This window comes from Netta rufina, assembly GCF_964035555.1.
Source record: "Netta rufina genome assembly, chromosome: 18".
NCBI lineage: Eukaryota > Metazoa > Chordata > Aves > Anseriformes > Anatidae > Netta > Netta rufina.
This window is the reverse complement of record NC_140142.1, coordinates 11727980-11751790: the sequence shown is the minus strand read 5'-3', so window position 1 is coordinate 11751790 and position 23811 is coordinate 11727980. Positions and strand designations below refer to the sequence as shown.

At 46.6% G+C, this 23811-nt stretch overlaps 1 protein-coding gene across 1 annotated transcript; it reads left to right on the top strand.

The window, feature by feature from the left end:
* Window positions 1-9561: 9561 nt before the first annotated feature.
* LOC311216491 (ubiquitin carboxyl-terminal hydrolase 42-like) lies at window positions 9562-16654 on the top strand (the record flags this gene model as incomplete). Its single annotated transcript, XM_084298018.1, has 12 exons — window positions 9562-9790; window positions 10538-10738; window positions 11331-11441; window positions 11601-11703; window positions 11908-11975; window positions 12147-12217; window positions 12749-12831; window positions 13728-13839; window positions 14217-14357; window positions 14552-14652; window positions 15116-15257; window positions 15938-16654. 12 exons carry the CDS (start codon window positions 9562-9564, stop codon window positions 16652-16654), a joined length of 2079 nt encoding a protein of 692 aa, XP_084154144.1.
* Window positions 16655-23811: the final 7157 nt, after the last annotated feature.

Below are 23811 nucleotides of genomic sequence, written 5' to 3'. Positions count from 1 at the left end.
GTGTGGGTGAACGCCTACCCCTGACAGCTGAGACACTGCTTTGTACAGGTGCGAAGGAGAATAATCTCTCTTCAAGTTGGTGAACCTTTTCAGAAAGTTTCTCCCAAGTGTTCTCCTTTGGTCGGTGGGCACTGGTTGGTTCAGGTGGGGAGGACAATAGATTCTCTTCAAGTTGGTGAACCTTTTCAGAAAGTTTCTCCACAGCTGAGACGCAGGCCTGTAAGGAAGAGGAGAGACTTTCTTCGTACTGCCGGAGTTGTTTAGCCGCTTCACCCACTGTGGGTTCCTCATCCTCTTTCCAGGCCATTATTGCCAATGAGCTGGCATATGATGATGGTGCACTCCGTACAAACTTCCGCCACATGGGTCGTGTACACTTGACTTCATCTGGATCTGTGGATGTTTGATTGAGGTCTGGATCCTCATAAATCACTTCCCGTACGGCTAATTCCCTCAGGTACTGGATTCCCTTCTCCATAGTGGTCCACTTGCCTGGTAGACATAAAATATCTTCCTTGAAGGGATACCTTTCCCTCACAGCTGAGAGGAGACGCCTCCAGAGGCTGGTGGGTCGTGCTCCATCTGCAATTGCTTTGTCAATGCCGGCGTCTCGAGCAAGGGATCCCAGTCGCTTGGCTTCCCTGCCGTCTAATTCCACACAATTGGCTCCAGAGTTCCAGCACCGGAGCAGCCAGGTGACAAGCTGCTCACCTATACAGCGACCAAAATCTTTTCGCACATCTCGTAGCTCGCGCTCGTTTAGGCTTCGGGTAGTTACTGTTGCTCTTTCGGCATCCTCATCTTCCTCCTCCTGAATCCTTGACGGCCCAGCGTCGTCATCATCTTCGTCATCTCTATACTTAGTTTTGGCAGAAGCCTTACCTGGATTGGCAGAAGACTCTCTGCGTTCTAAACGACTTGAATTTCTGTACCATATTTTCACCTTCTCTACAGGGGCAGCTTGCACTGCTACTGCTCATTTCTCTGACTTTGTTACAGGGTCTGCCACAGGGGTTGGAATGCCCTCTGCAGGGTCAACTTGCACTGCTACAGCTCGTTTCTCTGACACGGCCACAGGAGCTGGAGCGGCTACAGGAGCTGGAGCAGTTGCAGGAACCGGAGCTGTAGCGGCTACAGGAGCTGGAGCTGGAGCTGGAGCAGTTGCAGGAGCTGGGACTGGAGCAGCAGTAGGAGCTGGAGCTGGAGCGGCTTCAGGAGCTGGAGCTGGAGCGGCTTCAGAAGCTGGGACTGGAGCAGTTGCAGGAACTGGGACTGGAGTAGCGGCCGGAGCTGGAACTGGAGCGACTGCAGGAACTGGGACTGGAGCAGCTGCAGGAGCTGGAGCTGGAGCGGCTTCAGGAGCTGGAGCTGGAGTGGCTGCAGGAGCTGGGACTGGAGCGGCTGCAGAATCCACCGTAGGGGTCACAGTGGCCGTTGGATCTGTCACAGGGTTTGGAGTGGCCGCAGGGTCTGTCACTAAGTTGACAGCAGTATCAATGGCAGCTCGATAGGCATGAGCCAGGCCCCAGCACGTTACAATGATTTGTGTTACTTTGGAACTGCCAGAATCATTACACCTTTTTTTCAAGCATTCTGCCAGTTTTTGAGGATTTTGCCATTGTTCAGGGGTGAATTTCCAACACACTGGGGGTGCCAACTGCTCTAGATGCCTGCCCATATCCTCCCATACTCCCTGCCACCCACAACTATACTGCCTCCGGGCAGATCTCCGGATGAGCTTCATAAGTAGTTGTTTAACTTTAAGCAGAATCTGAAGTGCATTCATGAGGCAGAACAACAAGACTATGGTATTCTGAGTATTCCAGAAATATTCAATATCTTGGAGAGCTATTGTGACAAGCTCAGGGGATAAGAGGGTGGTGAAGGAGGAAGGCAGAGTGACCCAGGAGGATACAGGGGTGGTGAAGGAGAAAGGGAGAGTAAGCAAGTAAGGAAAAATATCCTCCCCTTTCCCCTCCACAGATTGACTCTCTAATGGAGAAAAACAATAGGTATAATTGCTAATAGTTCCCAAGATGCTGTTTCCAAAGTACAGAGTCCACGATGTTACTGAGTATAAATACCAAGTTAGAGTCATGACCAGATATCTTATCGTCTCATAAGCCATTGCTATAACACTTAGTACCATAATGGTCTGAAACCAGGGCCCGGAGAGGAGAAACAACACTACAGAGAGCAAATACGGAAAATAATGTACTATAATACTCAATTTGGAAAACAGGCGCAGCAGAGTTGTGATTAAAGCAATCAGCATCATGACAAGTGACTATTAAGCAGGTCTAATCCTTACACCAATTTTAGTTTAACACACTCTGATCAGATCTGCCGTTATCTCAACCTTTCGGGCCCCACGTTGGGCGCCAAAAAGACTGTCGTGGTTTAACCCGACCGGCAGCTAAACACCACGCAGCCGTTCGCTCACCCTCCCCCCTCCCTCTCTGGGACGGGGGAGAGAAATGGAAAGTGAAGCCCGTGAGTTGAGATAAAGACAGTTTAATAAGACAGGAAAAAAAAAAATAACAAAAATAATAATAACAATAATAATAATGATGATACAATGGGGATAATACGAAAGTAATAATAGTATGTACAAACAAGTGATGCACAATGCAATTGCTCACCACCCGCTGACCGATGCCCAGCCTAACCCCGAGCAGTCCGGCCCCCTCCCCCCGGCTAGCCACCCCTATATATTGTTTAGCATGACGTCAGATGGTATGGAATACCCCTTTGGCTAGTTTGGGTCACCTGTCCTGGGTCTGTCCCCTCCCAGCTCTTACTGCACCCCCCAGCCTGCCCGTTGGCAGGACAGAGCAAAGGCTGAGATGTCCTTGGCTTAGTATAAGCACTGCTCTGCAACAATTAAAGCATCGGGGTGTTATCAGCACTCTTCTCATTCTAAGCCAAAACACAGCATTCCACCAGCTACTAGGAAGAAAATTAATTCTGTGCTAACTGAAACCAGGACAAGCTCCAAGAAGCAAAACTGCTTTGACAAAATACTGTGTCATCAAAGCATTCGTTGGCTCAGTAGGCACGGCTCAGGTTCAACAAGTTTGTGAAAAAATGAGTACTAACAGAAGCAGCAGGGTCCAAAGAAACACTTTATGTCCCCACTGCGAAATGAGGGGCTTTACCTTGAGTGTTATGCACACTGTCAATAGAAAAGCACTGTAACAGAATCTGCCACGGCAGTTTGCATGTTACTGAAAGACCATCAGAGTGGGACTGCAGCAAGATCATTGCGAAGTTACAAAAAAAACATGTGGGGGTGGGAGTTTAGTTGCATTAGATAACACAATCTTAGATAAAGATTTTGGTCTTAACGTAAAAGTAAGGATGTCTACTGATCTCTTCAACTCCAACAACTGAAGCCCAAGTCTGAAAAATCGCCTTTAAGAATGCAAAGAAAATATTTAACTCTTCTGTATGTTCATACTTTGCTATCAAGCAAAGGAATGAATGCTGATGCCTTAACTATGTAGGGCTGTAGCTTACAGAGAGACTACACCTTCCTGTTTTTTTCCCTTTAAAAACGTTAAATGCACGTGAAATTATTTGGGGGTGTTTTCACATGCAAAGCCTAATGCAGTGCATGCAAGCCCTGTCATCTTCTTCCTCTAGTAGTGTCGCGTTAAGGGGTGTAGCCGATTGACCGTCATGGGTCCCGTCGGATTCAGGGTGCTGAACTATCACGGTCACGGATTCACCAACAACGCAGTACGGCCTCGCTCTAGTCGCATTCAAGGAGAACTCTCACAGCTAGGAAGAATGCAATTAAGTGCAATTTCTTACGGCGACAGGTACACAGGTTCTTTGGATAAATTCACTGTCTGCAAAAGCAAGCTAGCATGCATGAAATGCACAGGTACACAGCCTAGGTATTAAGACATTAAAAAGCATCAAAACTCTAGAGATTTCTAAGATTCCACAGAGACGCCTGGTATAAGCAAGCGTTCAGATCTTACCCCACGGCGTCCCAATGGAGTGGGGGTGGGGGAGTGAGAGGCTCAGCCTGTCGAGTGATGTCAGAAGGAATCCTTCCTGATAGTATCTTCCCTAACATCCCCTTTCTCTTAAAGCAAGTGATATTATTTTCTATCTTTAAGGTGGAGCTTGAGTGACTCTAGTCATGCATATCTTGGTTGTGCTTGGTAGAAATGATCTCACTTGCGTTTAAAGGTACAGGCTCTGAGAAATTCCGAGGGCGTGCTCAGTGAGGGGTGGTTGCACCTTGGAGGCGGGTAGCTTTTGGGATGGAGGTGTGCTTATGATGCCTAGTCGCTTAAGGCAATTACTCCACAAGTAGTAACTTAGTGTTGATTTAACTACAGCATATCTAAAACACAAGAAGGATGTTAGTATGGAAGAAGCCGATGAAACCAGTCCTTAAATCTTACTACTTATTGTGCGTGAGCAGACTGGCGTGAGTTTTAGCTATACTGGCAAATATCAAACCACACCTGTGTCGTCCTAAAGCTGGGAAAAAAAAACAAAAACAAAAACAAAAACAAGGAAATGTTGAAGCAAACAGGGAGGCCTGTAGCTTGTGCAGTCTTTTAGCTGAGAAAATAAAGAAGGAGAGAGACAGGTAGCCTTGAGCTAGCAGAAGCAAGGAAGAGAAGGGCTAAAAGGGAAAAAACAGGAAGGAGAACACCAGCTCCAGACTGACCTATAGTAACCTTTTTCTCATTAAGTGTCATTAGCACATTAAAAATCACACCTGTTAAAATGCTAATCTATGCTAATGTGGGATTCGGTGTGTGTCCCCCCTCTCCTGTTCCCCCTCCCCCCCGGTATTCCTCTGTAATGCACAAGCTCAGTGGAGATAAGTTAGGTGAGCTGTAATAACCAATCCAAAGGAGCCAAAGAGAGAGTTTTCACAAGTTTCCTGTGTATAAATGACGGTGATTCGAGTCAGAGGTGTGCTTGCTTTGCGAAAGATGGCCAAGTACCTGACTCTGCAGAGTTCTATAAGTAATTATACAATTAAAAGACCTTCGTGTGCATTCCGACTCTGGGTGCTTATTGGCGCGGTGCACTCTGCACGAACCTGCGGACAACATCTGTACTCAGTGTCATGCCTACAGACAACCCTCTGCTGTTTATTTATTCCTGCATATTTTTCTGTGCATTCAACACAACCCCTTTGGCACAACTAGTTAACCACGTAGCTGCCAGTCCACCACTCAGTTGCACTTGTGAAGAGGAAAAGCTATTTCCGTCTACTGTAGGAGCACATCCTCTAAATGCAAGCTTCACTCAGCTGGTCATTTACTGCAGGACAAGATTTGAAAACTGTTGTTGAGTTCTGGGTTTCCTGCTTACAGGAAAAATTAAGTGCTAGATCGCCCTCTACTCCGCTTTGTCTGCTGCATTTAATGGAGATTAAACTGATTTCGTTTGCTCCTCCGTTTATGGACAATGAGCTGAAGGAACAGGTACAGCACATTAGCCTGGAATGCCTTCCCTCCCAACCAAAGTAAACTGGAGCTGTAACTAACACAAGCAAAAGCAAGGCTTCTGTGTTTTCAGCTGAATAAAGTTCCAACAAAATCATCCTCTGGGATTTGAAGCTTACTTCACATGACATGCCAACGACTCTTTTCCCTCTATTGTAAAGCGGATCCCTGCTGTTAGTTGCTCTAGAAGCAAAGGAATCATCGGTTTGGTTAACAAATAGCCGCTTCTGCAAACGAGAAGTGTTGTGCTGTCTCTTCCCTTTGAATGACTCCACACTTCTCATCAGCTACTGGATTGCTGACCTAGAATCAGAGAACATCCCAAGGTGGAAAGGACTCCCAATAATCACCAAGTCCAACTCGTGGCTCCACACAGGACCACCCCAAACTGAGACCCGATGTCTGAGAGCATTGTTCAACACTTGTTGACCTCCGTCAGGCTCGGTGCCATGAGCAGTGCCCTGGGCAGCTGTCTCAGTAGCCAGCCACCCCCTCAGCGCAGCACCTGAGGCGCACGGGGCTCGGCGGGGCGGCCCGGGAGGGGAGGACGGCGGGGTGAAGTGGCAGCTCCCTCAGAGCCGTCTCCCCGCCGCCTCGGCCGCATGTCAGGGCTTTTTCGTGTCGGGGCTTTTTCGTGTTGCGCCCTCGGGCTATCGTCGTGGGTGAGATGCTGCTCCCCAGCGCGGACCCCTTGCGCACGGGGCCTGCCCGCGGCGGCGGCGGGAGGGAAACCCCAACCCCAAAGCCCTCCCGGCAGGCCGATCCGGCACCGACAGTAAACACACGCCGGAGGAAACGCTCTGGTTTTAGCCATGAGCAGCGCGGCCAGGTTCAAAAGGCGTCACGCTGGAGCTCCAAGTTCGGCGGCGTTCCGAGGCCGTTGTGGCGGTTGTGGAGACGGCCCCGGCTGAGGTGGCTGCTGCTGTCGCTGCTGTCCCCTCTGTCCCTGCTGTTGCCGCTGTTGCTGCTGTTCCCGGACCTTGGAGACCCCCGGCGGCTCCCTGTGCCAGGCCCTGTGGCCCCGGGGAGCTGCCCGCCGCCTCGTCGGCCAGCCCGGCAGCAATCCTGCCAGCACAGAATAGCCCACTGCGTTTCAGGGTAAAGTGACGATTAATTTCTATTTCCTGGCCTGGGTGCTGCTTTCTTCTTTAAGGAAGCTTCAAGGTTAAAGGTTCAACTCAGTTATGTCAGGGTTCAACTCCGTTTCGTGAAGGGGCTCTTGTATGAAAGCTTAAGCTGGGATTGACTCTCTGCTAAGCGGAGGCCAAACGTGGACCTACTGAGAAGCAGGTCCTAAGTGATAACATTTTCTAAAGAGACTGCTAAACACATCTGAACAGTGCTGCTGCAGAACTCTGAATGGGGGGATAGCAACTGTCTTAACTGATCTGGAATCTTGAATTTACTTTTCAATGGACAAGAGGTGTGTCTCTCAAGGCAAACAAAGAGAGGAGTAACACCCTCTCTTGTCACTCATGTCAACATAAATTTATGCTCAGAGCGTAGGTGTAGGAACAGCATCGGTATGTATATGGAACATCGGGAGAGGAAGCTCTATCGGTATTTACAGTTTTTCTACTACCTTGCCAGAGAGACGTCATCTCCAAATGAGAAATGGATGTATTTTGAAACAGTGGTGGTGGATCGGATTTCTTCTTTCTAGTGTTAATATTTGCTCTTGAATCGTACTTAATACCTGGTAACACCTCAATCAGTTGTCAAAAATAAACTTGAAAATGTGTAAGGCTTATCTCATTGGTCAGTATAAAGATCAAGGTCTTCGCTTCGCTTTGCTTCCCTTCCCTTCCCTTTTTTTCTTTTTTTCTTTTTTTCTTTTTTTTTTCTTTTTTTCTTTTTTTTCTTTTTTTTCTTTTTTTCTTTTTTGTTTTTTTCTTTTTTTTTCTTTTTTTTTCTTCTTCCCTTCCCTTCCCTTCCCTTCCCTTCCCTTCCCTTCCCTTCCCTTCCCTTCCCTTCCCTTCCCTTCCCTTCCCTTCCCTTCCCTTCCCTTCCCTTCCCTTCCCTTCCCTTCCCTTCCCTTCCCTTCCCTTCCCTTCCCTTCCCTTCCCTTCCCTTCCCTTCCCTTCCCTTCCCTTCCCTTTTCTTCTTTCCTTTCCTTTCCTTTCCTTTCCTTTCCTTTCCTTTCCTTTCCTTTCCTTTCCTTTCCTTTCCTTTCCTTTCCTTTCCTTTCCTTTCCTTTCCTTTCCTTTCCTTTCCTTTCCTTTCCTTTCCTTTCCTTTCCTTTCCTTTCCTTTCCTTTCCTTTCCCCCCAGTATTGTTTTTCCGTTCTCCTTCTCACTGCAGTCTTGATTTTGTTTCTTGTCCCTTAAGTATGTTTCCAATGTGTTGCTGAAACATTTTCCCTTTCAATCCTAAAAAAGGAGCTGTCACTGGTGAAGATCAGAGCTTATCCCTGAGCCCAGGAGCTGTCACCTTAGTCTTCCAATCGGACAAGGACGACTTCATTTCTCATGTAAATGCATTTGTCAGGTTTGCGTATTGTTTTTTCAGGAATGGAAAGTGTGTATAGAATGGATTTAAAATCAATTTTAAATGTAAAATGTCAAGGCAAAAAAGTTCTAATTACAACCTCTGCACACAATTTGAGCTGTGGGACTAGGAGTTTTCTTATTTACTGTGTTTTGTTTAACGTGTCTGAAGTTTAATGGACAGCAATCAAGGCGTGCTAGAAATCTGAAAGCACTTTATGCTTTGTTCTCTCCGTCATTTTGGTATAACAAACTAGCTTATGTTTTAAACCCTCCATGAGGTTAGTGGTTTCCCTAAAGGTAACAAGTCCCTGTGTGCTACAGTAAGACAGTAACAAAACATGAAGTATAGAAGTTCATCCTGTCATTATTCAGCTTCTGCCTATGGACACACAACTACGCTTATTTAAAGTGGTATCACCTTGAAACCTAATCAGCATTTTAAAAAGGACTTTGTAGCAGTTACTGGCCTTTGTCCTGGAGGGCTGAGGTTTGTTTTGTTTTGTTTTACATTCAGCATTTCCATTTCTAGCTTACATTCCCCTGTTGTTTTGCATGAGGAAAACGTGCAACTTTAGAAAGGAGAACGGAAAGAGCTGCTTTTTGGTCTAACTTTTCAGTTTGTCGTAGGAGTTTTAAATGTGGTAGGAGTAAAACACCAGAAGTACTGCTGCCAAAGTTATATTCAAACTCGTCTTTCTTGGAGAAGCAGAAGAAGCCCAGGGAGAAATAAATTTGCAAACATGCTCTTCATGCTCTCCTTTCCCAAGATTTCTCTGAGATATAGCCCATCCTCTGTGGGTTTTGAGGTATATGGTTCCCAGGAGTGAAAAGGAGGGCCAAACATCTCTCCTCTTGGATCTCAACATGCCAGGGCTTTAGTGTACTGCCACTTATGGCTCCGCTTTTTCACCTGGAAAAAGCAACCGCATGATGTAGACTGAGGAGCCCTCACAAATTAACTTGCCATCACCAAGTGACGCCCAGAAAAGGTGTATTTAAAAGCTAGGCTCATTATAGAATCACAACAAACCCCTCATGACTGGTGCAGTAGACAGTGAGGTAGAGGGCGAGCCCTGGAAAGACAGAAGAAAAGTAGCAGTGAGTTCTGGGTACCTTTGTGTAGACGAAACAGAAAAACGCAGGCAGTGAAGTAATAGTGTTCCGTTACTAATGCCAGCAATAGATAATTGCAACAATTATCTATTAGATCATAGGTACTAATTAACAGAAAATTGTGCAACTCCGGAAATCAATAAATAACTGATTCCCCTCAGAGAATGTCTTCTACATTTTTATATTAAAAAGACTCCAGAGTTGTAATGGATTAAAATCCTACGGAAGGGAAAGAAATGGCATCAGCCACTAGTTCTGCAGAAGCGAAAAGTAATACTGATAGAGTTTAGATGGAAATTTTCACTTTGTGTGTTTAGTTTGGGGATTCTTTTTAAATCATTCATACCAGCGATTTAGTTCTTAAGGCTGTTTCTTTGAGATTAAGTGACAGGACTTCTGTTACTCTTTTCTTCTTGGAATGCTTCCTGATAGTCTTACGTCAACCAGAACTTCTGTCTCTGTTGCAGATGTGAACAATGACCGTAGCTAAGAAGCCCAAATCTTCAAAGCCTAAAAAGCCCTCTTCAAGGCGGTCTGGCAAATCCAAGAAACCAAGTACTAAAATACTGATGTCACGCACCGCCAACTGGGGCCGGATAGTGCCTGCAGAAGATTCAAGCCAAGTCTCTGTGGCCCAAGGACGTGGAGGTGCTATTTACTGTAGATCATCTGAAAAATCTAAGGCTTTTGCCCCAAGAGATCTAAGTAAGTGTGCGTTTTATCCTGCCTCCATTTTCTTCAAAGCAAAAGTAGAAAATGCAGTTCTTACTTGTTGCACTGATAGAGAAGGGGACTACTGTGAACAAAGACTTCAAAAGCGAATCCCCTAAGGCAACTGAAGTGACTGATGTTACAGAAATTAATTTTGATATATTTACAGTCAACAGAGAAATATGGGGAGCTTTTTGTAATGCACAGATTCCTCCATGTCTTTTCTGTTTTGCAAAGAAAAGTGTTTGATTGTTGCTATTCACAGCTTCCATTTTTCACAGGTTTTTTGAATGATAACATTGCTCAGGAAAAGATCTGGTATCTGTAGGGGTACTGTCATTCCTAGTTCCTAGTTTTTACGTTTTTACCATATAATTTCAAGTCTAAGTTTGTGGTTTAAGTTATAATAAGGAAAAAAACAGTAGTTGAGTTAATCAGGTTAAAGATTATAGATGGAGAGGAACTTGGCATTAGGTGCTACAAACAGAATGGCAGTTAGCCTTGCCTTAGAAAAATTAAAATGGTTGACTAAAGTTGTTTGTTTGTTTTTTTTTTTTTTCCCCAAAACATTGTGTTGACCAGCCAATTTGAATTTGGTGGTATTAAAGCTGTCTGCAATAAGTTTTTCTGGTTTGGATTGTAGCTAGCTCCTCTAGGTGCTCCTGCAGAATAGTATTTTTTTAAATACCTTTCTTAGAAACAAACAAACAAGATCTCTTTTTAAATTTAACTTTCTTGCAGTCGTTAATGATGGAATTGCTCCGCCACAGAGCCTTCTTTTTCCACCTGAGAAGATGTGTATGGATTGGCGAGAAACACAAAGTGTTGGAGTTGGCCTGTACAATCTTGGCAACACATGTTTTCTTAATGCTACTCTACAGTGTTTGACCTACACACCCCCACTTGCCAATTACATGCTTTCTCTTGAGCACAGCCAGTCATGTGAGTACTTTCTAACAGTATTTTGAATCTGTTGGATAGCTCTGAAGGTGAAAGAACAGCAGTGATTCTGTGAGATAAGCTTATTTGCCTGATTTTACCTGTAGAAGCTGGCTTTGAGCACTGTATTAGCAGTGGGCTCCGAATAGCATATGGAGTGCAATTAATGCACCATGGTTTATTTATTTAGTTATTTATTTGATTGTTTGTTTGTTTGTTTATTAAAGGATCATTTATTGCTTCATGGGAATAATGAAGTGCATTGGACAGTAATGCATTTAGTAGTAATTTTAGAGAGTAATACATTTTGCAGGCTGTGGAGTTCACATTCCTGTCAGCCTTTACAACTGCGACTTTGCAGTAGTCTTTTAGATTTCTCATCACAACATGCATTTGAATACAGGCTTAGTGGATATTTTTATTCTGTAAAGTTGTGTGAAATGAAATGTTACAAGACTGTTGGGACATTGGCATCTTGGGAGAATAGAATGTAGCAAGGAGAGTGGATATTGTATCTATAGTTTAAATTGTACTTAGATGTTTGTAGTTGTGGATATTTCGCTGGACTGGGATGCTTTGTTCTTTCACTCTTCAGGTCGTGAACAAGATTTTTGCATGATGTGCACGATGGAGACTCACATTAACCAGGCCCTGCGTTGCACTGTTGATGCCATCGAGCCTACGCATGTTATCAGTAATCTCAGTCGTAAGTGGCTTCAGATGTGTTTCTTTTCTATAGCTTGTAATCTTCAAATAATCATTTGATGTGTATAAGTGGTTTTAACACTCAAATGAAGAGAGATTTTAGAAATACAAGAACGATTTCATTTTTAAATGAGGTCAATACTATCATCTTCTTATTTAGGAATAGGACAACATTTCCGTTTTGGCAGTCAAGAAGACGCACACGAGTTCTTGCGCTATACTGTTGATGCTATGCAGGAAGCGTGCTTGAACGGAAGCACCGAGTAAGCATAAACAAGTTCACTTTCATACATTCTCTAGCACCTTCTAGTCCTTTATTTACTCTCAGAAATGATCTCTAGCACCTTTTAGTGCCTTATTTACTATCAGCAACGAAAGTCTACATCATCCTTGGTTTTCATCAAACTCTTTGAAGAATTAACTCTGTGCCTTAAATCTTCTGAGGTCTGATTATAATTTATTTCCAGATTGGACAGATCTTCTCAAGCTACCACCATCATTCATCAAATATTTGGAGGATTTCTAAGATCGAGAGGTACTTGAAAAAATACTCCTGTCCTTAGAACTGATCTGTGTCTAACTGATCTGTGTCTTTTGTCGGTAGTAAAGCAGTCTGTAGTTTGTCTAAAGTAGTATCTGTCAACAACTTGAATTTGGACAGTTAGTCTCCTTCACATAATGTTAAGCATTTATATTTTGTTTCCAGTGAAGTGCTTGAATTGCAAAGCAGTTTCGGATACGTATGAGGCATTTCTTGATATCACTTTGGATATAAAGGTAAGATGTTTTCTAAATATAATTCATGATGTTTAAGTACATGCATGACTTTCTAAATTAAACTTGTTTAACTTAAAAAAACAAACCACATATAATGTTAAAACATAAGAGCTTGGTGGTGCTAAGGAAGTGGATTGGACTTTGTCCTTCCGTGGAACCCATGTAAATAGTCTCCACATTTGCATTGGGTTTAAGGGGAAAGAATTCTCTTTCTGCAAAAATTATAATGCTGTCATACTTCTTTGTTGTTCTACCTGAATATACATCTAATTGTTAGACCGATGAATTTGTCCCCAGTATTGATGACAAAGCACACTATAGATGCTGTCTAGGCAACTGGAAAAGTATTTGTTCCAAAGTCAAATGCCTTCCAGGTGAGGTCAATGCTGAGCATGCTCTTTCTGCCTCCTTCTTCACAGTGCTCCTAGTAGATCGCTTGAGTATGTTAGTAAGATTCTCTTATAAACTACTAGTATGTCTGTGGAATTCTGAATTACGGTGACTTTACGCTCTTCTTTCTCACTGCTCTAGGCGGTTTCATCTGTTAGCAGAGCTCTGGAACTCTTTGTGAAACCTGAAGAGCTGGATGGAGAGAATTGCTATAAATGTAGCGAGTAAGATTTTGACGTCAGTTTTCTATGTTGCATGACTCTGTTGGACTACCTCTAAACTTTGGATCTACTTACAAGTTTTGTGGAAGTTTATAAAAGACTTGGATTTTTGTTTCTTTGGAGGGGGGAAGTCTTGTTCATAGGCATTCCCTATGGGTTTGCAATTCTCTGGCTTGTATTTTGCCATCAGAATTCAAAAAGAGCTACTTTTGTTCTTTCTATTTATTAGCTCTCGACAGTACTTTTCTTGATGTAAACTGCCCAGTTTCCGTTGTTCTCTGGGCTAGTGGCTGATTTTCACTGCTTACACCGTAGGTCCTACCTTGGAGCGGGCAATGTGTCAAACTGAACTATTTTGTTTCAAAGGATGGCAGATGGTTTCAGTGTCTTTCCAGACAAGCTCAGTACATGAAGACTTCCTACTGTTAAATGTCTCCCTCCTGTAGAATGACCATGTGCTTCTGTTGTATTTTTGATGTTGATAGTCGACCTATGTTGGAGATTATTTGCAATTTCTAGTCCTGGGGACCAAGGCTCTCTCGTTCCGCTTTCAGTATTTGTATTTCCCTTGAAAGCTGAAAGAATGTATCCAGGACTGGAGTTCAAATAGCCACTTTTGTAGACCAAGAAATGGTACCTTGCCATCCAACCTGGTAATACCCTTTCGTGAGAGATTCCTGTTCCCGCTATGCTCTGAGTTGTTGAGAAAATTTACCTTCTTCTCTGTATTAACAAACCTGACACGCAGTGCATGGGTTTATGAAAAGAAAAAAGACCAACCTATTATGCAAGTAAATATCATTCAAATAGCATAGGCATGCGTGAGACATTAAAAGGAGTTTGTTTGGGGGGCGAAAAAAGAAGATGCCTTCAAACACTTATCTCTGCTTGTTTTTAAGGTGTAAAAAGATGGTTCCTGCGTCCAAGAGATTTACCATACACCGTTCTTCCAAGGTTCTCACAATATCACTGAAAAGATTTGCAGATTTCACAGGTGGAAAGATCAACAAGGTATATTTACCACTGTAATGCAACTATATCATTGTGTAATGGGACATCCCCCAAAGCTGAAAGTTGTTAATATTTTCAGACAATAATTGTAGACTAACGACTATGGCTTATTCTTTCTCTTAATATCAATAAAGTTCCCGATTGACAAGAAGCATATGCTTTCCTCTGAGAAGGCTGATTCATCAGGAAACAGTTCTCTGCAACTTCTTGTCTTAACCGTTGTTTATGGGAAGACTTATTTGTAGTGAATCAAGAAATATATTCTAGAAATATATTCTAGAAATAAATTCTAGTCTGTGTTTTTTGGAAGTGTTTTTCTCTGGCTAGTCCACGAAGTACTCTGGGATAATTTTTCTATCTTCTTGGTGTCTCTTTAGGAGGTGAAATATCCGGAGTATTTGGACCTGAGAGCCTACATGTCGCAGTCAATGGGAGAACCACTGCTCTATGCCTTATACGCGGTGCTGGTACATCACGGTGTCAGCTGTCACTCAGGACACTATATATGCTATGTAAAGGTAGAAGTCAACAGCATTTCTAACAGGGTAAAGGTTGTGCTGGCAAACCAATTAAAGCATGACTAGCAGCTACTGTTTCTAGGGAAAAAGATTTCATTATATTTTTATTTGACATGTGTGTATTTTGTTCCTATCCGTGATTTCAATTGGAAAACGTGCAATTCACCTAAAGAAATCGTTGTCTTTATTTGCAGGCTGGTAATGGACTTTGGTATCAGATGAATGATGCTAAAGTAGTGCGTACTGACATTAAAAGAGTTCTTGGTCAGCAAGCTTACATACTTTTTTATATCAGGTAATAACAAATCTTAAAATGTGTTCAGAAGAGATTTACTTTCCTGTTATTGATATTTTTCTGTTTTGCAAGTGTTTTTCTTGCTATCCCAGGAGAAGATTATTATTTGTCTAATTCAGTTCTGTCTAACCTGAAATTCTCTGTGTCGTTTATTATCTTTTGTTGCTTGGCCTTAAACTGCAGCACTTGTGTAAATTGCTATCTATGTGTTATCTGTAGCTGGCTAATTTAGAGAAGGAGAGAAATGAAGGTCATCTGTGGTGTAAGAATGAATTCTGGCTGTGCAAGTGATAGTCTTAGTAGGAAGACTGTTCTCTACTTTTCAGTCTGTACTCTTGGCGAAGCCTTCTGTAGAGAAGGCTTCCATATCGTATGAGCTGTTCCTCTAAAATTATAGGATGGGATTTAATCCAAGAGTAGGCTGAAAGAAAAACTAAACTACGATCACTGCTCTTTTCTGAAGGCGCTATGATTTGACACTTGGAGAACGTGCGTTTTACTTGCCAGCACCATCTTATCCCTGTTCATTCCCTCCTGGTCAGCAGAGGGCTAATAGTAAGCAGGCTGGATTTATGGGACCACGACTTCTTCCTCATATGATTAAGGTAATTCAGGGAAGCGGGAGGGCAGATAACGGCACCAAACTGCTAGTGGGTTTGGGGTTTGGTGTGGGGTTTTTTGTTTGGTTTTCGGCATCTTAGTTTTGTTTTCCTTCCCACGCTGCAGCTTTCTTCACAGCCCTCATGCTACAGCCAGAGTCATTCAAACAGTGGTTACTGCTAAATTGTGCAGCCATGCGACTCCATTACTTTATAGCTCCAAGACAGCTTTCTAAAGCACAGAGAGCTACGCTCTTTGACTATTTAAGCAGAGTGTACTAATCCTCAAATCATTTAAAAGAGGACTTGTTTTTCCTATCCTCGTCGCTTTAGCTAAGACAGGGAAAACTCATTGTCTTATTCCTGAGCACCAGAACGATTACTTCAGGCTTTTCAGGGTATGTTCAAAGGGGAAAATAAATATATTTGGGAATAGCAGCAGGTAATGTTAAGTTGCTTGGCTGGTTTTCAAAGATGATGTTAATTTGATACCAATCTGCAGTAAACCAAAAGCAGGAATTGAATACGCTTATTGGACTTGCATTTATCCTTAAAGGGCAGTGTGTTTTTCTTTTTAGGTGTTAAGACCATTTGTAGAAACACTCAGTAGGAGAGTTTTGTGTTTGAAAATGTTACATGCAGTGTTTGCGTTAATCCATCTTGCAATTTCTTCTTTTTAAATACAGAATTCAAGCCGTTTAAATGGAAATGGATCCATAAAAGAGGACGCAAAGACCACTGGTGTCACCCTAAAAAGGCCATCTTCAGCACCACCAATGGCCTGTGTTCAAAACCAGGCAATTACCAGGCCTTCAATGACTGATACGTCTAGAAAACAGAAGATCACCATCAGTATTCACAATAAATTGCCTGCTCGTCAGACTGTGTCGCAGCCTGACTTTCTTAGCAGTGCTGTGGAGGATGAAGATCTCTACCAGGCTGTTCCTTCATCCACAATTACAAATTCGGTAATGCAAATGAAGCAAATGCAAACAAACAAAAAAGTTTCTGATGAAATTTTTGTGGAGCCAACAGTGAATGAAAATCCTAAACTCAGCTCTGATAACACAGTCCCTTATGGTGCAGAATCTTCAGGAAAATCTGAGGAGGAGTCAAAGGGCTTATTTCAAAGGAATTTGAAATGCAATGCAATGTCCTCTAATGGAATTTTGGTTGGAAAGGTAGTCCGTACATTGCAGCATTCCGATTCTTCCTGTCAGAATGCTGACAAAGGAAGATCCCAGCATGAGCTGCCAAAAAGAGATTCACTAAATGGTGCTATTAGGCTAGTTAATGAATCTAAAGAAAACGGACTGAAACTTGATGATTCCACTTGCCGAGTTGAACCTGTTAAACCTTCTGAGATGTTCTTTTCTAAAACAAATGGATTGCTTGAAACATAGATTTGCTCCATCAAGAATTTCTCACCTACGATGTATTCGGGAGTGTTTATTGTGTTCCTAATTCAGGTGAAATACTGAGAAAACACAGCACACATGTGATCGTAAGACTTTGTGGTATTATCCCCTTAGAATTTGCAGACCTGAGCTTACATTAGAACTTGTCAACTTAAGCTCAGCTGAGATAAAAATTCCTAAGTTTCATAAAGTAGATTTTGGGGGGTGAGTCGGGGTTATCTTTGAAGTGTAGATAATGCATACAACTCACAGCGGTCTTGCTTACCATTTAATGGAGAAATTCTGACAAGACTAGTCCTCAGTACTACTACAAATAGTATTTTTTTGTCTGCTGACTTGTGCGTTTTAATTGCAGATGCCTGGAGCTATGCCTTCAGTCAATCGAGAAGTCATCACGGAGTCCTTCACAGCCAGCCAGCTGAACAGCTTGTCAGAGGAAATGAGGTAAAATGAGCACAGTCTGATTAAGACAAGACTTTATGGAAGTTCGTTACAGTTTTATCTGTCTACTAATAGTATTTAATGGAAAAATTTAAATTAGTACAATTCCATACTGTGTGTCCAGTGTCACGAACAGAACTAATGATCAGCACTGAGCATATCACTCTGATGCAGGTTGGTGCCTCAAGGAGAACTTGTGTTCCTTTATAGAATGTTTTTCCGTTTTTCTCCACTGTCTGGAGAAACACTGGCTGTTCCCCGCTCGCCCCTATGCCTTTTTTCTCAGAGCAGCAGGTGGAAGGAGACAGATGCATTTGCTTTTTTAGTGCAATGGCTTCAGAAGCAAGAGGGGAAAAAGCACTTTCTCTGGGAGCTGAAGAAGGTGTCCTAATCACAGGAGAGGTTTCTAAATGGCATATCTTTGCGAGGGTTCCTGTAGTCCAGAGGTTTTTGTTTGTTTGTTTGACGTTGGAAGGTTTTACTCTTAATATTCACGTCCTTCAGCAGAAGTGAGAAATGGGTTTTTATTTTATGCAGTGTTGCGGAACCTCCGAAATCTCCTGGGAATGATGAATACCTCGCCCAGTACCAATGTGATGACCGTGGAGACAAGGAGAAACAAAGAAGATCAAAAGAACGTGACCTCGTTTCAAAAGAAAATGTTTTGTACGGCAAAGACTCTTCTGAGCCTGGTGAGAAATTGCGGCAAACTTCCTCTCTCAAGTCTGACACTGAATGTAGCTCTAACAATCTTTCCTCCTTAGCTATTGCAGATAGACGCCAAGATACAAAGGACAAGACTAAAACCACTGACAAAGAGCATTACCGAAGAAAGAGGGAACATGCTCCTAGTGAAGAGAAGGAGAGTCAAAAAGCAGGTCCTTCCAGCAAGAGGAGGTGTTCTCAGAGCGTGGAATTTGTTGAGCAAAAGAGTCACAAGCAGGAGTACTGGGAGGGAAACAGGTACAGATCTTTCCCTCGTGAAAGAAACAGCCCTGAGAATGGCAGAAGAGCAGTCAAATATTCAAAGTACAGATCTGGCAGCGGAGGAAGATCAGAACAAGGTAGCAATAGGTACTACCGATCCAAAGGGGAAAGAAGTTGGAACAGAGAAAGATACTATCGAGACGAAGCACGGAGATGGGAAAGATGTAGCTATTACAAGGATTACTATTCACCTCATGCGACAGGAGACAGTAGAGAGAGAAAGTTCTCTCACGGCGATGCAGCCTTTGACAGATTGACTGCAACTTACTACAGCAGGTCACATAAGCATTATCATTACAAAAGCGGATGGCCTCACGGTTCCCTCTTGAGAGAGGAAGATGTACGTCGCTTTAGCACACCCCGAGCAGACTTGCATCGTTGCTCGGTACCTCAGCAACATTCCGGAAGACATTCTCGTGAAAGACATGCGCTTCCACCTGTGTCAGCTCATTTGGAGAACTGTCGCCAGAAAAATGAAACAGAAGGAAACAGAAAAAGAAAATATACCCATGCAGAAGGTAGTGAAAGTGAAATAGAAAGGAAAGACAGAAAGATAGAAAAGGAGCTTGTAGGTGGTGAAAAAAATGCAAAAATATCACAAGTTCTGGAAGAAAAAGAAGTCTAAGGATAAACATGGAGAGAAGGATTCCAAGTAAGCAAGGATTCCAGCATACTCCGCATTTTTTATCCTAAGTCTTTTCTGGGTGCTTCTCATGTCTTCCTTTTTTTTTTTTTTTTTTTTTTTCTGGTAGTTTCTAAGTTATTTAGATAGCATCAGCTGGCTGGGGATCATGTTGTTAGGTTGATCAGTGAAGACAGGAAAGCTCTTGCTGAATTGTGTCAGAGCACTAGCTTTGGACCACATAGTTTGAATCAAATCCGTACACCATTCCAGATTAGGTTAAAAGATTTTTTCTGCTTGCACATATTCCAGAGCTAGCCATTGTTAATGATCTGTGTACAAACCAGGACCTATGGTCCTTCAATCTGACGGCTTAAGTTTGCTGCATCTAAAGTAAGTTGCGTGTGTACAAAGCACCACAAAATAGCTGACATGCTGCAAATCATCACCTGTGGTAAAATAAATCAAGTTTCACATAGGCAACAAGTGCCACATCTTTTTTTCCCTTTTTAACTTGCATGTTTCTTTCAGACTTCATGATTTGTGTTTCTGTGCGCTCCACTTTGACAATGCCAATCGCAAGCGTAAGAAAAAGAAGAAAAAGGAGAAGAAAAAGAAGAAAAAGGAGAAACACCAGGAAAGCGAAAGGCTCCTTGGAACAGTTAGATCCTCGTTTCCAGAAGATAACGCGGGAGAAGAAGGAAGAATCCCATCCTCCAGATGGCTCTTCATGTCAGTAATGCAGAAGTGAGAGCAGTAAACAACCTTACAAGGAAGGGAAGATTTCCAGTGCAGGCGAAAGCAAGAAATACTGCTCCATCGCATCCAACGACTATACTAAAGGTAAGCGGCCGCAGCGTGTGTGAGGAATTCCTTTTATATTAATCTCGAGATTATTTCAAACAGTCTTGAAGTGCTTGATGACTTAACAGTCTGCAGATTTATTATCAAATCAAAAAAAAACCCCACTTGGTAGACTATTTTTTTCCCAGTTTTGAATGACCACTAGGAAAGAAGGCCTGAAATAAAGAGGTTAAAGGCAAATGGTTTTCATTTGGTTTGATGATGAAGTGGCAAACAAGATGAAGAGTTGCAAGCTCCCTTCTTAAATTCAGTCCAGCCAAGTAGGAAAAGTAAATGTGGACAGCTGTATCTTGGCAAAGAAGACAGTAGGGAGCAAGGAGGTTTAGCAGTCAAGATGGAAGGTGATGCCATGAGGCTTAGAGGCTAGTAATGTTCTAATGAACATGGCCAAGTCTTGCGCTGGGCAGCCTGCTTGGGTCCAAAGCCTGCAGTCCTCCCCAAGATGTCGGCGAGGGGCTGGTGAGCCGTTGGGATGGAACCCCCGTTGCCCGGGTTCCCCAAGCAACCGCCCCACTCTCCAGCCACCATGGCAGGTCCAGCAGCCGGCTCCCGCTCCTCCCGGGGCTGCGGCCCTGCTGGCGAGCCCAGCGCCCCAGAGCTCAGCCCAGCGGCCTTTTTCCCACAGAGGGTTTCCCCAGACGGCTTCCGCGGCTTGCGCAGACGCAAAACTCCCCCTTCGTCGTCCCAGCCGTGCCGCCAACGGTGGCTGCCTGGCTGCTGCCCTCCCTCCCCGGAGCGACGGCGCTGCCCTTGCAGCCCCCGCAGGTACCCACCCTCCCCTCCGCGCTGCCCCAGGCCACCGTCTGGCACGTGGTGCCAGGGGTCCAGGGGCAGGTGCTGCAGCTCCCCGCCGGGGTGCAGCTGCCACCTGGGGGGCACCTCCCAGCCCAGGGGCACCACCTGCAGCTTGGGCAGCTCCCCGCCGGGGGGCAGCTCCCTGCTGTGGGGCAGCTCCCCGCCGTGGGGCACCAGCTGCAGTTGGTGCAGCTCCCCGCTGTGGGGCAAAACCTGCAGCTGGTGCAGCTCCCCGCTGTGGAGCAAAACCTGCAGCTGGTGCAGCTCCCAACCATGGGGCACCAGCTGCAGCTGGTGCAGCTCCCCGCCGGGGGGCAGCTCCCCCACACCGCTCCTCCCTGTGCCCCCGTCCATCAGTGGGGACAGCCCATGGTGACGGGGACACTGGTACCCCACCATGCGCTGGGGCTGGGGCCCAGGGCCGTGCTCCATGGGGAGCTCCTGCACCCCGCAGGCACCTGCCTGTTGCAGGCCCCCGCCCAGCGCAACCCCCCGCCACCCCTCGTCCCGGGGCCTCCGCTGCGGGGGCAGGCGCTCCCCACGCCCCGCACCCTGAGCAGCAGCCAGGGGCAGCTGCCGGAGCCCTGCTTGCACGCCGTGGGGCTCAGCAAGGACCAGGGGACCCCGCTGACCGGCCCCACTCCCCCCGAGCCTGCCCAGGCTCCAAGGACCGCCAGCACCCAGACGGCGACGCCTGACAGTGAGTTTGGGGCTGGCACAGCCGGCCACTGGGCGCCCCACACCCAGGGGCCATGGGAAAGCTGACATCGCCCGTCTTGGGGGATTTTCTTGCTTCGTCCTCAGCGGCGACAGCCCCGCAGGTGCCTGAGGAGCCCCCGCAGCTGCCCGAGCTGGGCCCTGATGCCTTTGCCGAGGCCTTTCCAGAGCTGGCAGGGGACAGCCAGCAGCTGCAGCACATGCAGGACGAGCTCCTGGCTGACCTGGACATCCCCATCCCCGGCATGGAGGAGCTGCTCAGCTGGCTCGATGCCGTGGAGCCCCAGGATGCCTTCCCCGATTTGCCCAGCAGTCCTGCCCTCAGCCGCTTCCTCTCGCAGCTGCCCGACCTCTGCGAGGACATCGAGGAGCCGAGCACGCAGGGACTGGAAGCCACAGGAGCCCTCGGTGAGGTCCCCTCAACCCCTGGGCTGCGCCCCGAGAAGCTTGAGGGTGGGCTGTCGCTGCAGTCCCCCGTCATGCCAGCAGTGAGCCCCCCGCTCAGCCCTGCAGCCAGTCCCCTGCCCAGTGCGCTTAGGAGCCCCCTACCCAGTCCACCCCTGAGTCCCCCCAGGAGCCTCCCTGACACCCAGCTCCTCAGTGCCCTTAGTAGACCCCAGCCCCAACCCCCCCAGCGTTCCCTCAAGACCCGCTCCAACCCCAAGGTCCCCAGTGCCCTTAGTAGACCCCAGCCCAAATCCCCCCCGAGTTCCCCCAAGAAACGCCCCAACCCCAAGGGCCGCAGTGCCTTTAGTAGACCCCAGCCCAAATCCCCCCCGAGTTCCCCCAAGAAACGCCCCAACCCCAAGGGCCGCAGTGCCTTTAGTAGACCCCAGCCCAAATCCCCCCCGAGTTCCCCCAAGAAACGCCCCAACCCCAAGGGCCGCAGTGACCATAGGAGACCCCTGCCCAAACGCCCCCTGGGTCCCCTCAAGAGCCCCCCGCCTGCCCCTGCGTCCACCGGCACCAAGCGGGGGGCCAAGCGCCCTGCGCCCAGCAGCACCCCCGGGACAGCGCAGAGCTGCCAGCACAGGAGGCCGACGACAGAGAACCCCCCCGGCAAGGAGAGGAAGACGCTGCTGGGCCAGGCTGGCCAAGGCCGCAAGAGGCCGTGCCAGGGGAAGACGGGTGGCAGCAGCACGGTGGCTGGCAGCAGCAGGGAAGCAGGCAGCAGCGGGCAGCAGCTGGCGATCAACAGCACCACGGCACCCAGCAAGAGAGCGCGAAGCCCGGGGGCTGCAGGGGGGCAAGGAGCAGCGGCACCACCTCCCCGCAGAGCGCGGCTGCTGCCGGAGACTCCGAGTGGGGAGCCCCGTGCCGTGCGGCCCCAGGACAGGCTCTGTCCCCAGGCCAGCGGGGCCAAGACGCTGCAGCGCCAGCAGCCGGGGACAAAGACCCCCAGCGAGACTTTGCAGCCGCTGGGGGCCAGGGCCAAGGCGCTGGGGCCAGCGTGCCAGCTGGCCTGTGTGCAGCCGCAGCCCACCTCCAGCAGCCCCAGCAGCATGCCCAGCGCCCCGCCGACAGTGCCAGGCTCCAGCGCTGTGCCCGCTGCCCCCCGGCCCCCAGCTGGCGGCAAGGAAAAGGAGGTGCCAGCACCACCAGGCAGCACAGCATGAACAGGGGATGCTGCCATAGAGCTGGCGCCCAGAGAGCTGGGCCTGCCAGCCACGGGGGGCCAAGCGCAGCGTCCAGCTCTGCCCATGCAGCCGCGCACGCTGCAGCGTCCGGCGCAGCCCCGCGTGGACTACGTGCCCTGCGTGGGGCCTTGGGCGGGCCGCGACGCAGCGCCCACGCCGCTGGAGGAGCAGGAGGAGTCGGTGCCCATCACGCCGCAGCAGCGTCCCGAGCGGGAGCGCCTGAAGAAGCTGGCCCAGGAGGAGCGGCAGCGGGCAGCCCACCAGACCAAGATCGGCCCCGTGCAATTCTTCGTGCAGCGGCAGAAGGACCACGCCATAGCCTACTATTACGGCTACCCGTGACCGACCTCGGGCTTCTCCTCGACGGCCCCTGCAGCACCCAGGCAGGCACAGAGACCTCTGCAGGCACCTGCTCCAGCTTCAGCCACGCTCCTCAGCCCTTGCCCCTCTCGCTTGCCCTCTCCCCTCTCTCGTGCTGGAGCTAGGGGATGGGCTTGCCACTCACAGGGATGGCAACAGCGCCAATGGCAAATGCGCGCGCGCCTCACCCAGGAAGGTGGCAATGGCAAGCTGGGGAGATGCTGGCAGCAGCTGGGCTGGGAAAGCTTGGCCATGGCAACTGCTGCTTGGGACACCAAAGGGCTGAGAGACAAGACTTGGTTCTTCTTTCGGGGCATTGCTCTTCTTTCCTGCCTTCTGGATTAAATTCCTCTCCTTAGGTGGTCACTCAGCAAGGCCTCTGCCTGCAGCTCTTCTTGCACTGGCATGCCAAGGGGATAAGAACTGGGAGGTCTTTGGGATAGCAAATGATCAGTGGGATGGGAAGTGATGATGGGGATAGCAATTCACTGGAATGGGAAAAATGGGTTTTATTTGTATTAAATTTAAATTTTTTAATTTTCATTTAATTTATTGGTTTTCTTATTTAATTAAATCCACTTTATTGACTGTGTTGTACAGTATGGCATTGTTTTATTTTTATAAAATTATAAGTATTTAATAGTATTAAATATTTTTATATATTAATATAAATTATAAATATCTTTATTTATTATTTTGTTGGTTTTTATTCCTTTTCT